The sequence below is a fragment of the Dasypus novemcinctus genome, chromosome 12 (assembly GCF_030445035.2).
Source record: "Dasypus novemcinctus isolate mDasNov1 chromosome 12, mDasNov1.1.hap2, whole genome shotgun sequence".
Taxonomy (NCBI): domain Eukaryota; kingdom Metazoa; phylum Chordata; class Mammalia; order Cingulata; family Dasypodidae; genus Dasypus; species Dasypus novemcinctus.
Genome location: NC_080684.1, coordinates 111468848 through 111488344, shown reverse-complemented (window position 1 = coordinate 111488344; position 19497 = coordinate 111468848). Strand labels below are relative to the sequence as shown.

General features: G+C 54.5%; 1 protein-coding gene across 1 annotated transcript in view; it reads left to right on the top strand.

Annotated features, from left to right (window-relative positions):
* TTLL8 (tubulin tyrosine ligase like 8) overlaps positions 1-13172 on the top strand; it is a 105451-nt gene extending 92279 nt beyond the window's left edge. The window contains exons 11-16 of the mRNA XM_058308969.2: positions 4405-4648; positions 5500-5935; positions 6716-7235; positions 8394-8468; positions 11144-11308; positions 11789-13172. Of these exons, the coding sequence (XP_058164952.1) occupies positions 4405-4648; positions 5500-5935; positions 6716-7235; positions 8394-8468; positions 11144-11148 (1280 nt within the window). The 3' untranslated portion in view covers positions 11149-11308; positions 11789-13172. The remainder of the gene's footprint in view (positions 1-4404; positions 4649-5499; positions 5936-6715; positions 7236-8393; positions 8469-11143; positions 11309-11788) is intronic.
* The last annotated feature ends 6325 nt before the right edge of the window (positions 13173-19497 follow it).

The window sequence follows — 19497 nt, the reverse complement described above, 5'->3', positions numbered from 1 at the left end:
CTCCCACCCTTGCCTCGTCCTTGGGGTCTGTCCTGAGTCCACCCCCTTTCTGAGCAGCATGGCTCCCTCCCCATCAGTCTGCCCATTGCCTGGCAGCCCCCTCATCCCATTCACAGGCTGGACCTTCTTTCCCTTGCAGACCCCTGCACCCACTGGGACCGAACCCCAAATCTTTCGGAACCTAGTTCTCCTCTTCGCCCACTGGCCTGTGTCCCCATCACTCTAACCATGAGCTTCCTTGCTGCCCCAAGCGCCTCCCTCTCCACCCTGCCTCTCCGTGTCCCCGGCCACCACCAGCCACCTCATGGGCTGCCCCACTCTCTTCAGCCTCCCCCGATCCAGCCAATGACTGTAGAAGTCTTTGCATTTAAAAAAAACTCTTTAGGGGAGCAGATGTAGCTCAGTGGTTGAGCGCCTGCTTTCCACATACCAGGTCCTGGGTTCAATCCCCAGCCCTGGTACCTCAAAAACAAAACAAAACAGAACAAAAACAACTCTTTAATTTGGAGATTTTTGGATTTAGAAGAAATTGCAAAAATAGTAATTGCCTTTGAAAAACTGATTTCACATAAAAACCTGCATATCACTTTTATAGCAGTTTTATTATTTATTTTTTAAAAGATTTAGTTATTTATTGTTCTCTCCCCTTCCCCTTCGCACCGCCCCCCCAGCTGTCTGCTCTCTGTGTCCATTTGGTCTGTGTTCTTCTGTGTCCTCTCATATTCTTGTCAGCAGCACCAGGAACGTGTGTCTCTTTTTGTTGCGTCATCTTGCTGCGTCAGCTCTCTGTGTGTGGCGCCATTCCTGGGAAGGCTGCGCTTTTTTCACACTGGGTGGCTCTCCTTGTGGGGTGCACTCCTTGTGCGTGGGGCTCCCCTACGTGGGGGACACCCCTGCATGGCACGGCACTCCTTGCGTGCATCAGCACTGTGCATGGGCCAGCTCGTCACCTGGGTCAGGAGGCCCGGGGTTTGAACCCTGGACCTCCCATGTGGTAGGCAGACGCTCTATCTGTTGAGCCAAATCTGCTTCCCAGTTTTATTCATTATTGACAAAACAACCAAGATGTCCTTCCACTGGTGAATGGTAAACTGTGACTCATGCCTGCAACTGAGTATTATTCAGTGGCAAAAAGAAGCCACCAAAGGCCACGGAGCAGCCTGAATGTGTGTTGCAGAGCGAGAGAGCTCTTTTGCGTGGTCATGCCACGGTGATACGTGGCTTCATGCCTTTGCCAAAACCCCTGGAAGTGTCCAGCTTGGAGGAGCCAGGCAGGCAGGACAGGGCCCCCGATGGTGTAGGAACTTGGGCTCATTCGCTGTGGCAGTGCCACTAACACGAGCCATTCGCGGGGGCCAGCTGTGTGCTGGGGCGGACATGTGTGAGTCCATACCAGCTGCGACAACTAATTACAAAAAGACACTGAAATAAACCAGCCGTAGGGCGAGTGCCTCGTGGCCGCAGGGATCGCGACCGAGGTGGGCGGAGCTGCCAGCGGCAGCGGCTCCTGGCCTGGCGCGGGGGCTCAGGCGCTCTCTGGGGAGGTGGCTGGCCCTCTGTGAGGTTCCGTCATGTGGAGACAGGAGGGTCCCAGGGGCCGCCACACCCGGATCCCTGGCCACCGCCCCATCCTCCATCCCCGTCGCCTCGCCACTTAGAGAACGTTGTAGAAACGCAGCGCACAGCCCGGGGCCTTTGTGGGGCGGCTTTCTCGGCAGCCCAGTGCCTCGGGGGCCACGGGGTTCTTGCGTGGGGCCACGGGGTTCTCGCATGGGCCCACGTCCTCGTCAGGATTCTGACTTGATTCCGAGCCACAGACACACCACGTTTGTCTACCCATTCTCACTGGAGAACATCTGTGCTGCTTCCGGTCTGGGGCGATTTCACATAAAGCCGCTATGAGCAGGTGCAGCCTTCTGTGCAGACGTAGGTTTTCACTCCCTGGGGGTGATACACGGGGGCGGTTTCTGCGTCGTCGGGGGAGCGCATGGCAACGTGATGGGAAGCTGACCTGCGGTTTCCCAGGGTGCCTGGGCCTTGGCTGCTCTCCTGTGGGCAGTGTGTGAGGACGCTCACTGCTGCATCCCCCGACGGGCTTTCCACACTACTGGGTGTGCAGTGGCTTCTCACCCCAGCTCAGACCTGCACCCCTCAATGAGCTCCTTTCGTGTACTGCCTGCCGTTCATATGTCCTCTTGGCGACATGTCAGCTCGGGGCTTTTGCCCGTTACCTGCTTGGATTGTTTGGTATTTATTTAAGGAGTTCTTTATATATTCTGGATCCCAGCCTTGTCAACAAGCGATTTGCAGACCTCCCCTGCCTGGTCTTGTGTCGTCTCTGTGGGTCTTTCCCAGAGCACCCTGTGCACCGGACGCCCCCCCCACCTCTGCATCGCCCCTGCATTGCCCCTGGAATTCCGTCCAGAGTCCCACCGCCGCCCGGAACCTGCTGCCTCTCTTCCGACTCAGCGCTCCATAAATGCAGACTCCGGCCCTCCAAGGGGCGTCTTGACGCGGGGGCCACCCGGCTCTGCGGGTCGCTCTCATCCCACATGGCATGTGCTCCCACGGACAGCGCCCCGTGGCCGAGCAGAGCTGCAGGTGTGAGTGAAGAGCCGCGGCCCAGCAGGTGCTGTGTGGCTGTGCAGGCGGGCCGTCGCCACCTGCTGCCGCCCCTGGCTCCCCTCGTTAGCCCGGGACCGTGGCCCACATCGCGAAGCCCCTACAGCCTCTGCCGGGCTCGCCACCTCCTTGGAAACGAGGCAGGGACGCAGGCCAGGAGCACGACTCCTTCCCCTGGACCCTCCAGGCGGGAGCCCCCCGGGGCCGGTGGCAGCAGGTGGAGGCCCCGGAGCCGTGCAGGGCTGGGGGGTGGGGGTGCCGCCTGCCTCCCCCCCACCCTCCCCTTTCTCCTCCAGCCCACCCTCTGCCCCAGTTTTCCGTTCTCATTTTTCCTGCCTCATCGTGCTCAGCAGAACGCCCCAGGAGACACGCGCCCCCTCCCCTCTGTCCCCTGGCCCCTTCTCCCCGGGCCCCTGTTTGGCCGCCCTCGGAAGGTTTGGAGCTGGGTCCTAGTTTTCATCTCGGGATAGCAAGGCCTCATCTGACCGTAACTTAAGAGAACCAAGTCTTATGCTATGAAACATCTCAATTTCAAATTATTCCTGCAGAGAGCAGTTTTGACTTTGGAGCTGGTAAAAGAATTTCACTCGAGGCTGGCAACAGGAGCCAGCTTCCTGTTGTCATTTTGACATTAGGACTCGCGGGCTTGGGGCAGAAGCAGCTGCTGAGTGTGCTTACGTCACCTTTTGGGATGAACAGGTCCCTGGGAAAACTCGCCTTGTGTCTTGTGCTGACCTGTGTCCAGGGCCTCTTCAGGTAGTGCTCTCTCCACCCTTGTATCAGTCAGGATGGGCCAGATGGTGCCGTGTGACAAACAGTCCCCAAAACCTCAGTGGATTCAGCAACAACAGCTTCTCTTGCTTGGCCACGGCGTGTCAGTGTGGGAGGATGGGGTGTCAGTTTCCCGGCTGCTCTGGCACCGGTTGGCTTCACAGAGAATTTGTTAACCAAGACCTCATGGTTTCCGAGGCTGTGTCCAAAATGAAGGAACCGGCAAAGCCAGGCTCCCCCCACGGTCTGTGCGTTCTGTGCTGGCTGCCGCCATCCGTGGGGGGCTCAGCTTGCGTCTGTCGCTGGCCGTCCCCTCCTGGCCTCTGCTCGGCCGTCTGACTGGTGCGATGGTGTTTCTTCACCTCTAAAGGAGTCCAGTGACAGGGAGTCGGGGGGCGGGAGCGCCTCAGCTAGGCACCTGCCAGAGTCCTGCTTCCGGGGGGGCCGCCCCACAGGGCTGCGGCTCCGGGCTTTGTCGGTGTCTCCCCTGAGACCCTGCCCTCCTGCACGCCATTCTTCTGAGGCTTGACGGGGGTCAGCGGAGAAGGAGCGGGCGGTGGGCCTGTCGCCCGCATCAGATGTCATTTTCTCACGGCTGGTCACATGACCCCGCCCACCTTTAGGGGTCAGCAGGAAACCGCTGTCCCACTCCAGTAGGGAGTGCGGGTCTGGGTGAGCGCCCATTCACTGTCACCCTTTGGCGTTGGCCTCACCGGGCCCCGGGGCCCCTGGGTGCTCTGCCCCACGAAGCCCGGGACCCTGGAGCCCCTGTTCATATCCCAGAGCTGGTCGCAGCGCTGGGGCTCAGCAGCCGCTCCCGACCCTGGCCAGCCCCTCCCCGGCCCTGGTCGGGGGCGCCGGGACCGTGGCCTGGCCTGGGTGCCCCCGGCTGTGTCGCGGAAAGCCTGCGCTGCCCCCCCGGGGCCGACTGGCCCTGCCAGGGCTGCCGGGTGGGCGGGACTGGGGACGCGGGCAGCGCGGCCTCCGCGGGCTGAGCGGCGCCTCTTGCAGACATCGTCTGCATGGACCGCGTGGAGGAGATCCTGGGCCTGGTGGCCGCGGAGCCCGCCTCCGGCAAGGAGGGCCGGTGGGTGGTGCAGAAGTACATCGAGACGCCGCTGCTCATCTACGACACCAAGTTCGACATCAGGCAGTGGTTCCTCGTCACGGACTGGAACCCCCTGACCATCTGGTTCTACAAGGAGAGCTACCTGCGTTTCTCCACCCAGCGCTTCTCACTGGACAACCTAGACAGGTCAGCGGGGGGGAGGGGCACGGGGGGGAGGACGGTGAGGCCAGGTCCCATGTGCAGGTGCGCCCCAGACTGCACGTGCCTTGACACACCCTCACCTTCGCCACCGCCTCGGGAGGCACAACTGGGGACACTGAGGCTCAGGGAGGTGAAACTGCCTCCCCAGGGAGAGGCACAGGCTGCCGGCCTCCAACGCCAGCGTTTTGCCCAGCTGTGCGTCTCCTCCGCGGCGAGGATGCGCAGATGGCCGCGTGTTCACAGCTGCCCACAGCGGGGCCCCACCCAGGCCGGGAGCCCCCCTGAGCCCAGTTTCCCCTCCTGGGACCGTAGCTCTCGTCACCACCCCACCCCCACCTGCCCCTGGGCTGATGGGCGCGTCCCTGGACCGTCTCTGCACAGACAGAAAGTAAAGACTGTCCCAGGACCTGCGCATCACCTGTACAGGGCCGTGCTCCGTTGTTTTTCCTTGTGGTTACGTTTTTTGCAAGTGTGACTTAGGTGCTGTCATGGGGGTCTCGTGTGGTCCCCCCAGGTGGAAGCGTTCCCAGCCCCGGGAGGCTTCCTCCCGACACACCCAGAGTTTAAACCAAAATGGCCCTGAGCGTGTGCTATTTGTTAACTCCTAAGATGTGATTCCTTTTAAGTCCTCCTTAGAACCAGACAAATGAACTGAAAATTTCAGCGCTAGGTGACTCTAGTCTCAACCGCATCAGCCATTCAAGGGCCCGTGCCCCTTGTCCCACCCAGGTGGGAGAAGCCCCCGCTGCGGTCCTGGCGGCCCCCCGGGTGCCCGGGGCAGGGGTGCCCGGGGCGGGACCCCGGCCTGGCCAGCGCTGACGCTGCCGCCCTTGCAGCGCGGTGCACCTGTGCAACAACTCCATCCAGAAGCACCTGAAGAGCGCCAAGGGCCGCAACCCGCTGCTGCCGGGCCACAACATGTGGACGAGCTCGCGCTTCCGGGAGTACCTGCAGCGCAGGGGCCGCGGCGCCGTGTGGGGCAGCGTCATCTACCCGTCCATGAAGCGCGCCGTGGCCTACAGCATGCGCGTGGCGCAGGACCGCGTGGAGGCGCGCAGGAACAGCTTCGAGCTCTACGGCGCCGACTTCGTGCTGGGCAGGGACTTCCGGCCCTGGCTGATCGAGATCAACTCCAGCCCCACCATGCACCCGTCCACGCCGGTCACCGCGCAGCTGTGCGCGCAGGTGCAGGAGGACACCATCAAGGTGGTGCTGGGCCGCCGGCTCGACCGCAGCTGCGACGTCGGCAACTTCGAGCTCCTGTGGCGGCAGGTGAGGGGCGCGCGGCCGCCGCGACCACCCGGCCCCGCCGCCCGCCCCCGTGCCCTGGGCCCCGCCGCAGCCCCCGCCCTCCCGCCCGCCTTGGCGCTGCGCCCCGGGCCCTCCGCAGTCCTCTGCCTTCCCGCCCGCCTTGCCGCTGCGCCCCCCGCCCTCCCGCCCGCCTTCCCGCTGCGCCCCGGGCCCTCCGCAGCCCCCGCCCTCCCGCCCGCCTTGCCGCTGCGCCCCGGGCCCTCCCGCTCGCCTTGCCGCTGCGCCCCGGGCCCTCCGCAGCCCCCGCCCTCCCGCCCGCCTAGCCGCTGCGCCCCGGGCCCTCCCGCCCGCCTTGGCGCTGCGCCCCGGGCCCTCCGCAGCCCCCGCCCTCCCGCCCGCCTTGGCGCTGCGCCCCGGGCCCTCCGCAGCCCCCGCCCTCCCGCCCGCCTTGGCGCTGCGCCCCGGGCCCTCCGCAGTCCCCGCCCGCTCCCCGCGCAGCTCCAGGACCTGCGGCGTCCTCCGCGGGGGTCTTTCGGGAGCCCCCTCCTCTCTCGGGGAGGCTTCCTCCGAGGGGCCTGCAGGGGGTGTGGACTCCTCGCCCCACCCCCCGGCTGTGCTGCTGAGCTTTCGGGGAGGGGCGGCGAGCCGGAAGGCTGTTCCTGAGACCCCCGAAGGCGCGACCCCGGGGGGTGGTGGGGGCGGGGAGGGCGGCCGAGGCCAGAACCCGGGGAAGCGGCGCAGAGACTCGGCTCCTGCTGGGGCACCCGTTCCCGCGGCCCCCTCACTGCCGCCTCCCCGCAGCCCGCCGTGGAGCTGCCGCCGTTCGGCGGGTCCGACCTGTGCGTGGAAGGCGTCGGTGTGCGGAGAGCCAGGAAGCCCGCCCCCGGCGCCCCCGGCGCCCCCGGCGCCCCCGGCGCCCCCGGCGCCCCCCTCGCCGCTCCGCTCTCAGGTATTCAGCCGCTAAAAGCGAGGTGCCCCTCGGCCGTGCCGGACCCCGCCCGAGGACCGAGAGCCGCTCCGCAGCTGGACCCGAAGCTGAAAGACGAGAAGGTGCCTGCCTGCGCCTTACCTGCGCCCTTGAGGAGGTCGAGCGGGAGCAGCGGGAAAGCGAAGGCCACCTGCGGCGCATCTGGCGGAAAGCTGGGCCTCCCCGCTGGCGGCTCTGGGCACGCAGACAGTAAGGGCCCGAAGAGCGGCCGTGCCCAGGCCGGGCCCGCGCGACCCTCGGGTCCCGGCGCCGCGGGCGCCCCGCTCCTGGCGTCCGTGCTTCCAGACGTGAGGCCCGCCCCCGGCTCGGCGGGGCAGCCGCGCCCAGCGCCAGGTAACAGCGCGGCCGCGCCCGTCTCGGTCCGGGGGCCGCCTGCCCCCGCGCGTCCTGGGCGCCTTGGTGGCAGGGGGCGGCCCCGGGCGCGGGCACTCCTCAGCTCGGGAGCGGGTGTGGCGGCGCTGGGGGGCCGTAGGGGCGCGGCACGGGCGTCTCCAGGTGGACCCTCCGCCGGGAGTCGCGGTCCTGGGGTCCCCTGCAGCAATGCCGGTGCACGCTCTGCCCCGCTACCTGCTGGGGAGCTGTGGGGTCGGGGGGGGGGGGGGGGCTGGAGCAGCGCGTGCCCCCGCGGTCACTGGGCTCTGGCGTTGGGCTTCCTGAAGCTTCTGATGGAACCGACGTGTGTGGCCAGGCGCGCCCAGAGCACCGGCCACCAGGTGTGGGGCAGCCCTGGGTCAGGGGCCGGGCTGGCCGGGCGCTCCGTGTCAGGGTGGGCCTGGCCATGTCGTGCTCCTGTCGGCCCCTGGGGGCAGCGGCAGAGTGTGGGGACCCCCCGCCTGGTTCTACACCACAGTGTTGGCGCCTACCCTGCCCCCCGCGCCTTTCTGAGAGGCCCTCCCAGCCCCAGCCGGGCACCAGCGCCCTCTCACCTGCTCTGTGCTTTGTGAAATACGTCACTGCCGAGACACTCGCCGGTCTCCTGGTTGTCCGCCTCCTCCAGCCCCCACTCTGTGTGCTCCCCTGGGCTGGGGCCCCCCAGCTGCTTCCCCACCACACCAGCACCTGGGACCGTGCCTGGCTCGAAGCAGGTGCTCGAAGCAGGTGCTCATTGGCTGCACCTGCTGGCAGTGTCCTTGGAGACCACCAGCCCTGCGCCCCCTCACCCCACCTCCAAGCCGTCTCCACCGCCTGTCACCCCCACACTTAACTTGCCTCACCCCCTGTGGACAATTTCCCATTTTTTACCATTGTGAAAAGTGTCTCCTGGTATACAGGTGTGTGCACTTCCTACAGGTATCTTCCCCGGAGGGGAGGTCAGTAGGGTGTCCACGTTTTCACCCCGCTAGGTGCTGCGGGCGAGGCCAGTGTGATTTGCTAGTTTGCACACGCAGCCACTCTTGCCCACACTTGACATCAGCAGGCGTTTTATGTGCCTCCCTGGGGAGCGAGCAGTGGTGCTCATTTGCGTTTTTCTGAAGTGGGGCTGTTTTCCAGCATTTATCGACTTAGGATTCGTCTCCTGCAAAGTGCCTGCCAAGGTCCTCTGTCCAGCTGTGTGTCTGCTGACAGGTAGGCGCCAGCCTGTTGCGGTTTCCTGGCCCTCTTCGGTCCTTTGTTGCGCACTTCTCCCCTGCATGTCCTCTCCTTGGCGCTTTCCTTGCACAAAGCCAATCTGACCCACCTTGATCTCTACAGTTGGTGACTTTTTTAGCTTAAGGATGTGTATTACCCTGCAGTCATGAAGAAAACCCCGGTGGAATCTTCTAGAAGTGTTATTGCTGCCCGTACGTTTAGGCCTTTTAAGACTCTTGAAATTGATCATTGATTTGGTATGTGGTTTTAGACAAGATTAATACCAGCCAGGGTTCTCCAGAGAAACAAGCGACAGGAGATATGCATATACATATATTTTAAAAGAGATCTGTATTAAAGGGATTTATTTATTCATAATGGTCCATGCCACTGTGGGGCTGGCGAGTCTGACGCCGGCAGGGCAGGATGGCAGCTGGAGGCTCAGGATGTGATGCTGTGGACTTGAGGCAGAATTCCTTCTCTGGAGAACCTCAGGTTTCCACTCAGGGCCTCCAGCTGACGGCCGAGGCCACGGCACCCTCCAGGGCGTCTCCTTTGCTCAGTCAGCAGGTGTGGGTGCTGACCACACGCGCAGAATGTCTCCACGAGGACACCTGGCCTGGTGTTCAGTGGAGTAACAGGGACTGTGGCCTGGCGGAGTGGACACTGCAGGATCTACTATTTGTACACGGTACCCAACAGTCCAGGATCCCTGTTGGAAAGCCCCTTCCCCACCCACCCGCAGCGCCACCCCTTCATTGTCCGCTGTCCACGTGTGCGGGGCGAGCCCCTGTCCATCTTCCTGGGCCGGGACTGCTGTGTCCTCATTACTCGTCTTCACGTGGCTCGGGCAGGCACACGTCTGGTTCTTCCTCGATGGTGGCTGTTCTTGATGCCCCGTCCTCCGTATAAATGGTAGGATCATGTCAGCAGTCGCCAAAAATTAAAAAAAAATAATGCTGCTGGAATTTTGAGCTTGAGTTCATGTATCAATTTGGTTAGGACTTCACAATATTGAGTCTTCTAATTTATGAACATTGTATACCTCTATTTACCCTGTAATGTTTTTCAGTCAACCATAATTTTCTTTGAAATGACCTTGCACATTTCTGTATTTATTCATATGTATGTTTTATTTGTCATTCTCTTGATGACATCTTTTTTTTTTTTTTTAAGATTTATTTATTTATTTATTTAATTCCCTCCCTCCCCCGGTTGTCTGTTCTCTGTGTCTATTTGCTGTGTCTTGTTTCTTTGTCTGCTTCTGTTGTCGTCAGCAGCACAGGAAGTGTGGGCGGTGCCATTCCTGGGCAGGCTGCACTTTCTTTCGCGCTGGGCGGCTCTCCGGGGCGCACTCCTTGCGCGTGGGGCTCCCCTACACAAGGGACACCCTGCGTGGCAGGGCACTCCTTGTGCGCATCAGCACTGCGTATGGGCCAGCTCCACACGGGTCAAGGAGGCCCGGGGTTTGAACCATGGACCTCCCATGTGGTAGACGGACGCCCTAACCACTGGGCCAAGTCAGTTTCCCTGATGACATCTTTTGTGAAATTTTTTCCTACACATTGTGGCTAGTTTATACAAATAGAATTTATTTGTGAATTGATTTTTTTACTCAGTCTTCTACCTAAATTTCTCTATAAATTCTATTAATTAAAGATTCTTTTGGACTTTTCACACACATCATTATATCATCTGTAAACAATGACAGTTTTCTTTTTCCTTGCAATCATTGTGCCTCTCATTTCTTTTTCTTATCATGTTGCACTGCTCTAGGACCTGAGTTTATTCATTATCAGTCACATTCCATTGGATCTCGGGGGCACGTAATCATGATGCACCAGCCATCTGCTCCCATTCCGCCCCCTGCACCCCCGCTTGAGGTCCTCGTTTCCCTTAATCCGTTGTGCTTCACACCCTTGCTTTTCCTTTTAGTTTGCATGTTTGTGTGAAAATGTGTGTGTTTCATTTATATCTTTAACGGATTTTTAATTTTGACTTAATTTTTTAAGAGCAGTGTCATACTGTATGTATTATTTGAGTATTTACATTTTCTCTAAATATCCTATTGCTAAGATTCATGTCCACTGTTAGAGGGCATGTAGTTCACAATTTATTCATCTACTCTCCTGCAGTTGTGCATTTAGATTGTGCTGCCATTAATGTTTGTAGACATGTCTCTTAATGTACAAGTGCAAGAGTTTCTTTTGAGTATATACCTGAAATAGAATTGCTAGGTCATAGATAGATGAATGCTTAATTTTAAAAGACAACAGCCAATTTTTCTTGATTGCTTAAAGCAATTTCTGCCCCCATCAGGAGTGTACAAGAGATCCTATGAATCCACAATGCTTGGAATCATCGGACTTTCTCATTTTCACAAATCAGTTTGCATTTAAGGAAGGATCTTATCATGGTTTTGGAGTATTTCACTGATTAATGGCATTAAATATCTGGCATATGTTATGATTCTGTAAATCCCTTCTGTGAAATGTCTGTTTACATCTTTTGTTTATTTTCTATGGAGTTTTTTTTTTTTTTTTTACAAATAAGTACCAATCCTTCTGGATTTGATTTTATGTATGGTGTGAGGTAGGATCAAATTTTATCTTGGTCCATGTGGATACTTTTTTTCAGTCATTTCTTGAAAAATCCTTTCTTTGCCCCATCAGACTGATACCCAGCCTCTATCTGTGCGTGGGTCTGTTCCACTGGTGATTGTGCACATCCCTGCACAAGTGCCATGCTACCTGGATCACCACATTGTACAGTAGGGCACATTGCCCTTCTCTGCTCTTCACAAGTGCCCCAGCTCTTCTGGCCTTATTCTCATCTGTGTAAGTTTCATAATTATCAAGTTCCACAAAAATCCTATTGAGGTTTTGTTGCAATTACATTTAATCCATAGATGGATTGGGGGGGAAATTGAAAAATTAATGTAATTATTTTCTCCTCTTTATGAACATAATCTATCTCACCAATTATTTATATTTTCAAGTATTATAATTTTCCCTGTAGAGATTTTGCAAATCTTTTATTATTAGATTTATTCTTATTTACTTGGTCTTAGATACTACTGCATATGATGTCATCTCTATAAATAAATTTTTGCCTTGCTTATTCCTGGTATATAGAATGCTATACTGAGTTTTTTATGAATCAATTTTCTATATAGTCACATTTCTAAATTCATTATTTCTAACAATTTGTATACTCATTTGAGTTGTCCATGTAAATAATTATATCATGTATAAGTAGTTTTATAGCTTCCATCCCAAACTCATTGCCTCTAATTTCTTTGTCTTGTCTTTTTGTAGTGACTAGAACTTCCTATACAGTATTGGACACCCTTCTCTAATGCTTGATTTTAAAAAAGGGAATGTTTCTAACATTTCCTCATGTAATACAAATGTATATAACATTTACTTTAAGTCTTTATAAAGATATAGATATGATAAAAGATTTATAGACACTTTAGTACGTGTGGCAGTTTGATATTATTGATGAATTCCAAAAGAAATACTGATTACGTTTGTAAACTTGTCTATTTCTCTTGTGATACTCTTTGATTGTGTTAAATTCAGAGTTTTCACTTTTACTTGATTAAACCGAGGTTAAGGCTTTGATATGGTCAGTAGGAAGTTGAGTCCCCACCCTTGCTGAGTGGACACTTACACGGAAAACAACAGGCAGAGGAGAGAGCTGAGTTTTGATGCTGGAGCCCTGGGGAAAGAGCCGAGCCATTTGCCTGATAGATTCCAGCTTGCCTTGTGGAGAGAGCAGAGCAGCTGAGCCCAGGAAGACACAAGCCCTGGGAAGAGAGACAAGCCTTATGCCAGCCAACAGCTGAGATGGGAAGAAGCTGGGACCACGGAGCCTTATGAGACAGAGGGAGCCTAAACTCTTGTAGATGTCAACAGCCATCTTGTTCCAACATGTGGCAACAGACTTTGGTGAGGGAAGTAACTTACTCTTTATGGCCTTGTGACTATAAGCTCCTACCCGCAAAAAATACCCTTTGTAAAAGCCAACAGATTTCTGGTACTTTGCATCAGCACCCCTTTGGCTGACTAATACAGCATGTTAAAAAAGTTTCTTTATAATCCCTACCCACTAAGAGTATGTTATCAAGGAGTGTATTAAATTTTCTAAAAAAAAGTTTTTGCATCTATGAGATTTTGTAAGATTTTTCTCTTTTATTCTGTTAAAGTTGTGAAAAACGTGCATTGATTTTTGAATGTTAAGCCAACCTTGCATTCCAGGAATGAGCCTAATTTGGTTTGATGTATTATCCTTTGCTATATGGCTGCATTTGATTTGTTACTGTACTTAAAGTTCATCCTCAACTGCAATATGTTTTTCATACTACTGTTGCTAGATATTTAAATAGTTTCTAGTCCGAGCTATTACAAATAGTGCTGCTGTGAACATTCTTGAACATGTCTTTGGTAAACATATATACACATTTCTATATAAATGAAATTTCTGGGTGATATATTCAGCTTTGGTAGACACTCCCAAGAAGTTTCCCAAAATGGGAAACTTCAGTATATAAGTTTCATTGCTCCAAACTCTTGCCAACACTCGGCATTCTGTCTTTTTGCTGTAGGCCTCCTAATAGATGAGTAATGGAGTCACATTGTGGTTTGAATTTGCATTTCCCAGATGACTAATAAAGTTGAGCATCTTTTCCTATTTACAGCCCAGCTGAACATACTCTTTTGCAAAATGCCTATAAAAGTATTTTGTCCATTTTTCTATTTGGACAAATTTTTCTCTTGGCCTATTCTTAATGACCTGTAGGAGTTTTTAAAATGTACTCTGGGTACAAGTCCTTTGGTGGATATAACATTGCAAATATCTTCTCTGTGGTTTGCCTTTCACTCTCAAAATCATGCACAAAAATTATTAATTTCAATATAACCCAATATGAATTTTTCTTTTATTATTAGCATTTTTGTGTTGTGTTTAAGAAATCTTTGCCTACCCCAGTGTCAGAAAAATAGTTGCTTCTGTTTTCTTCTATACAGTGTATTATTTCACCTTTCACATACAGAACTATATTCCCTCTGGAATTGTGTTTGTGTGATGTAGGAGTTAAGATTCATGTTTTTCCAAATGGGAATCTATCTGATTCAGCATGATGTATTGAAGAGACATGTTTTCCTCCCTGTTCTGCTCCATTGTCACAAAACAGGTGACTGTGAACAAGTACATTCGTTTCTGGACTCTTCCAATTGTCTAGTTGGAATACTTTGTTTATTAGGTGTCTGTGCTGCATTACTGCTACATGCACTACTATTATTAATAATTATTAAAATTTTAGTATTATTTAAATTATTATTGCTATAATGCTACACAACAAAGATCCCCCAACCTCAGTGGCTCACGGCAACAACATTAATTTCTCACAGGTCCTGAGGTCAGCTGTGCTCTGCTCTGTCCCCCTGGGGTGGCCTGGCCGTGGCTCCTGGCTGCAGGTCGGCTTGGGTGTGCTCCACGTGCCTCCAGTCAGCAGCTGGACACCAGCTGGTCCCACCAGAGGACAGCCCTGACCGTGGGCCTCAGTGCCACTGCCAGCCACAGATAGCTCCCACATTCATGGCCCCCAAAGGACGTCTCCTTCATCTGCCGTTCGTAGTCTTCCAGGGTGGACCAGACAGCTGGGCTGTCGGAAACGAGCTGGGAACCGTGCCTGGAGGCGCGTCGGGGCAGGCTTGGCCGGAGCTGGCAGGACCTGCCTTGAGTACTGGCCACAGCCGAGGGTCCAGGCCCACCCCGGACACCATCAAGCTTCACACAGGCCAACGCGTCAGGAGCCAGGCAGGCCCCGCGAGGCCCGCTGACGTCGCTGTCCCAGGCCGCGAGCAGGAGCGCAGTTCCCTGGAGGCTCAGCTGCCGGTTTTTCACGCAAAACCAAGACGGCCTGGAGCCAGGCCGCTGGCACTCGTGGACGTCCCTCCTCCGCTTTACCTGAAGGCTGGTCATCGAGTCCAAGCAGCTCCGCCCACCGAGGCTGCGGTTCCCTCCAGCCCCTGGGGGTCAGCTGCTCCCACTCAGCCGACCCTACCAGGCGTGGCATTGCGATAAGGGGAGATCTGGGGAGCGCGTTAATCGCTGCCTTTAAAATGGGTCACCAGGCAGGAGGTGACCCCCGAAGCCTAATCCTCCTGGGGTTCCGTGCTGGTTCTGTCGGGCCACCAGAGGCACTGGGGAGCGAGGGGGCAGATGACGCCCAGGTCCCAGCAGCCCCTCTGAAGTGGCAGCCCCTGAATGGGGGACCCCACAGCTGGGCAAGTGCAGGCGTGTGACACGTGAACGTCCGTGACAAGCTCAGAAGCCGATTCAGACCCAGGGGTCACCCACAAGGACACTGTGACTCCCCCTCCGGGTGGGACCCCAGCAGCAGCTCTTAGCACGTTGGGTTCTTTGCCCCCAGGGAGTCTGGGCCTCGGGGGGTGCTGGGGGGAGGGGTGGTAGGGGCAGTGGGTGGAGCCCTGTGGCCGGCCTTTTTGCCCCTTTGGCCCCTCGCTCTTGGGTCTCTGCCTGAGCCAGGGCTTTGTCCACACCTGTGGCTGCCCCAGCCTCCGGCAGGTGCCCAGCCCGGGGTCCCCTGCCCCCTGCCCCCACCGCATGCCCCTGGGTTTTGCCCTGCCGTCCTCGTCACCTCCAGCCCTCCCTGGTGCAGCTCTCTGACCTTAACACTGACTGGTCAGGCAGATGCAGGCTGGCTCTGAACTTCCTTCACGACGCAGACCAACAAGTCTCGGCCCAAAGCTTGATCTCGAGTAGCAAGGTGCTCGTTGCTGGTGTTTATTTCAGCTGTGGGGACCCGTCTGGCTCGAGCACAGGACTCGCCCGCTTGTCCTGACAGCACCTGCCCCACCAGGGGAGCGAGCGGCAGTGGAAGCATTTCCACCGTGCCCCCCACTGCTCAGCCTCTCAACAGCCAGCCACCTGCCGTGACCTGGGGGGGGGGGGCTCGGGGCCATCTCCAGGCCTCGACCCTTTCTCTTCCAGAAGCCACGTTGCTGTCGGCACCTGGCCTCGTCACCCGGATTCTCAGGGTTTGCTGCTTCCTGCCTTCCAAGCCCTAACGTGGCCGTTACTGTTTCGTGGGAGATGCCAGACCTGTGGACTCTTCAGCCACGGCGCAGCAAGTAGCAGGAGCCTCGGCTCGGCCGGCCTCGCGGCCCAGGGCCCGGTGTCGCCTCGTGCGCGGCCGCAGGAGTGCCCGGCCTTTCCGCAGGCCGTGGACGCGCTTGTCTTGGGGGGGCGACATCCCCCCGACCGGCCCTGGCACTGGCCCGGCAGAGGCGCTCAGGGCCTGCGCGCTTTGCCTTCGCCTGGCGCAGGTCTCCGTTGCGCCCATGCCATAGAGTTTCCTCGCCTCCCGCGGCTGCTTCTGAAGCGAGCGTCAGGCGATTCATCGCACCTTGCCGCTGTGCCCGTTTGTGCAGAAGAGTCTGGGTTCTGCTGCCAAGCCACCCTCCGCAAAGCCCAGCTCTCGGTGCCGACAGCCAGCGCTGGTCTGCGGTCAGCGGTCAGCGGCGGCCACGTGGCGGGGGCCAGGCCAGCTCCACGTGACCCCATGCTCGGGGCCCTGCACCTGCCCAGGGTGTGTTCCGTGAGTGAGACGATGTCACTGTGCTGACAGCTTTGCCTGAAAGGTCACTCGGCCTGGCCTGGCCGGCAGCGCGGGAAGCACGGTCCATGCCAGCGACTCGCCTGGCCCTCTGTATTTCCTACAGCCTGTCAACCTGAAGAAGAACCACGGGAATTGTACATCAACTAGAACTGATTCTTTTTATACAGATTCTTTCAACAGAATCCGCTGCTCTGTTTAATCAGATCGTGTTTGAATTCCTTTCCGTCACCTTTGGGGTTTTCAGGGTGGGATTGTCATCTTTCATTCCACGCTTTCCTAGATATTTGGTGGGGGTTAAATGTCATGGCAAACATCATCTTTATTCTACCGTCCTAGGGCACAACCTGTGGCATAGCCTGGCGGTTTTTACACGCCACAACTGTGTGCCCGCCACCCAGAAGGCTCCTTCCAGCCCTTTCCAGTCCCCCCCACCCAAACGAGCTCTGTTTTGACTTGCGTCGTGGTAGATGGTTCTGCACGGTGCTTGGACAACCAGCGGGGTCACGCTGCGCATCTTCTGGATCTGGCCTTTTCCACCTTGGATGCAGTGAGTGGAGTGTCCTTGAAAGTGGGTTCTTGGGGTGCAGCACTCCGGAGCCTCGCTGTCTGGTCTGCTGTTGGTGGAGCCTTGGGTTGCTTCTGGTTTAGGACTGTGACAAATAAAGTGGCGCTGATCGTGTAGTGCGAGTCTTTCTGTGGACACGTGCGTTCGTTTCTTTGGGCGTGGCCTAGGGGCGACACTGGGAACTCATAGAGAATGCTTTTAACGAACGTGCTTTAGTAGAAAATGGCGGAGTGCTTTCCAAAGGGGTCCTGATATTTCACTCCCGCCTGCATGTCTGCATGTCTGGTTGACCCACATCCTTGCCAACACTTAGTACTATGGGGCTTTGTCATTCTAGCCATTCTGTTAGGTAGGGAGTCGTATTTCTTGTGGTTTTAATTTAATTTCCCTGATGGTTAGTCATACTGAGAAACTTTTCATGTGTTTATTGGTCATTCACACATCTGTCATTGAGAAGTGCCTGCTTATCTTTTGCCTGCTTTTAAATTAGGTTATTTGTCCTTTTTATTATTTATTTGTAGTGCTTTTTATGGATTCTGTATATTTCTTTGTCAGATACATGTATTGGGACTATTTTCTCTCAGTGTGTGGTTGTCCACTTCCTTAATAGTGCCTTTTGAAGGGATAAATATTTTCATGAAGTACAATTTATCAATCTTTCCTTCGTAGCTAGTGCTTCAGTGCCCTGTCTAAAGTATCTTTGCCTTCCCCAGAGGCACAGAGGTGTTCTCCTGTTTCCTTCTAGAAGCTGTATGGGTTTGACTTTCACAGTTTGGTCCACAGTCCATCTTGAGTTAACTTTAGTGTCTGGTGTGAAAGGGTCAGCTTGTCGTCCACTTCTTCCAGCACCATTTATTGGAAGGACATCCTTGCTTCCCGCTGAATTGCTTTAACTTTGTCAAGGAAGGGTGGAATCTCCAAAATGAGCTCCTTCTATCTTCTTCCCTTGACCGACTAATGTCTCACTGTCCTGCCGTAGCTTTGAAATAGCTTTCCATCTTTGTTTCTTGTATCAGATTGCCTTGGCTATTCCATGTCCTTTGCATGTTCATGTCAATTTCTAAGTCAGCTTGTCCATTGCTACAAAAAGACCAGGCAGGGTTTCGTTTGGGATTGCATCAAAGCTGTGGCTATTTTAGGGAGAAATGGTATCCTACAATGTGGAGGCTTCCAGTCTATGAACTTGATAGGGCCAAACATTTATTTAGGTCTCCTTTTGTTTCTCGAGGCAGTTTTTATTATAGGTGTTTTTTTGTGAATTTATTAATAGGACTGTCGATACATTCACAGCCTGGATGAGTCCCCAGGAAGTGTGAGGAACAAAAAAGTCGATCCCAGTACATACATTCTGAATGATTCCTTTTAAATAACGTTCTTGAAATGACGAAATTACAGAACTGGGGAACAGGGTAGTGGTTGCCAGGTGCTGGAGGGGAGTGGGCGTGGCTTCAGAAGGGAAGTGGGCGTGGCTTCAGAAGCACCTGTGAGGGACCCTCACGCGCGGTGGTTCTGAGTGTGGACTGACTGAGGAAAGCGTCCCGGAGACCTCTCTGCTTTATTTCTTATTACTACATGTGAATCTATAATTATCTCAAAATACAATGTTCATTCTTAAAAATTTAAAGAAAATTTGTTCCTAGGTATTTGATGTGTTCTTTTTTTTTTTAAAGATTTATTTTTTATTTACTTCTCTCCCCTTCTGCACCCCCCCTCCCCATTGTCTGCTCAGTGTCCTTTTGCTGTGTGTTCTGTGTCCGCTTGCATTCTTGGTGGCACGGGAATCTGTGTTTCTTTTTGTTGCCACATCTTGCTGCGTCAGCTCTCCATGTGTGCAGCACCATTCTTGGGCAGGCTGCGCTTTTTTCGCACCAGGCGGCTCTCCTTGCGGGGCGCACTCCTCGCGCGCATCAGCACTATGTGTGGGCCAGCTCCACACGGGCCAGGAGGCCCTGGGTTTGAACCGTGGGCCTCCTGTATGGTAGGCGGATGCTCTATCCATTGAGCCAAATCTGTTTCCCTTGATGTGTTCGTGATGCTTTTATAAATGGCATTTAAAATTGTTTTCCAATTGTTTCTTGCTAATATGTATAGATGCAGTTGCTTTTTTATGCATTGACAAATGTTGGTAACTTGCCGTCTTGGTTCTTGTCGTTTGTAGATGCCTTGGGGTTTGTACGTAATCACCTCATCAGTTGCCAGGGGCGGTTTTTGCTTGGTGGGTGTACAGCTTTTGTAAATAAAATTGGAAAGAGTGTTCAGGGTATCCATTAACTATATTTGCTGTGGGTTTTTCACAAATACACTTTATCGGATGGAAGAAGTCCCTTCCATTCCTTGTTGGCTAAGAGTATTTGTCAATTAGGTGTTGAATTTATCAAATAGTTTTCCTACTTCTGTTGCTATGATCCTATGTGTTTTTTCCTTTATTCTGTCCATGTGGTGAGTGACTTTGATTTATGAATGTGACGCCCACTTTGCATTCCTTTATCTTTTTAATGTCTGCAGTACATGAGAATGTCTTCCTTATGTCTAATATTATTGTCTATCATCTATCATTCATCTGTCATCTATCTACCTATCATCTATATATCTGTTTTCTGTCTGTCTAGATCAGTCTTAACAGAATTTAGCCAGTTTTATTCATCTTTTTCAAAGAACCAAGAATGGGGTTTGATGAATTTTATTATATGCTCTCTATTTCACTTATTTCTGCTCTTATATTTATTATGCTTTCCTTCTACTTTCTTTGGATTTATTTTTCTGTTCTTTTTCTAACTTCTTGAGATAGATAAGTGGCTCATTAATTTTCAGCA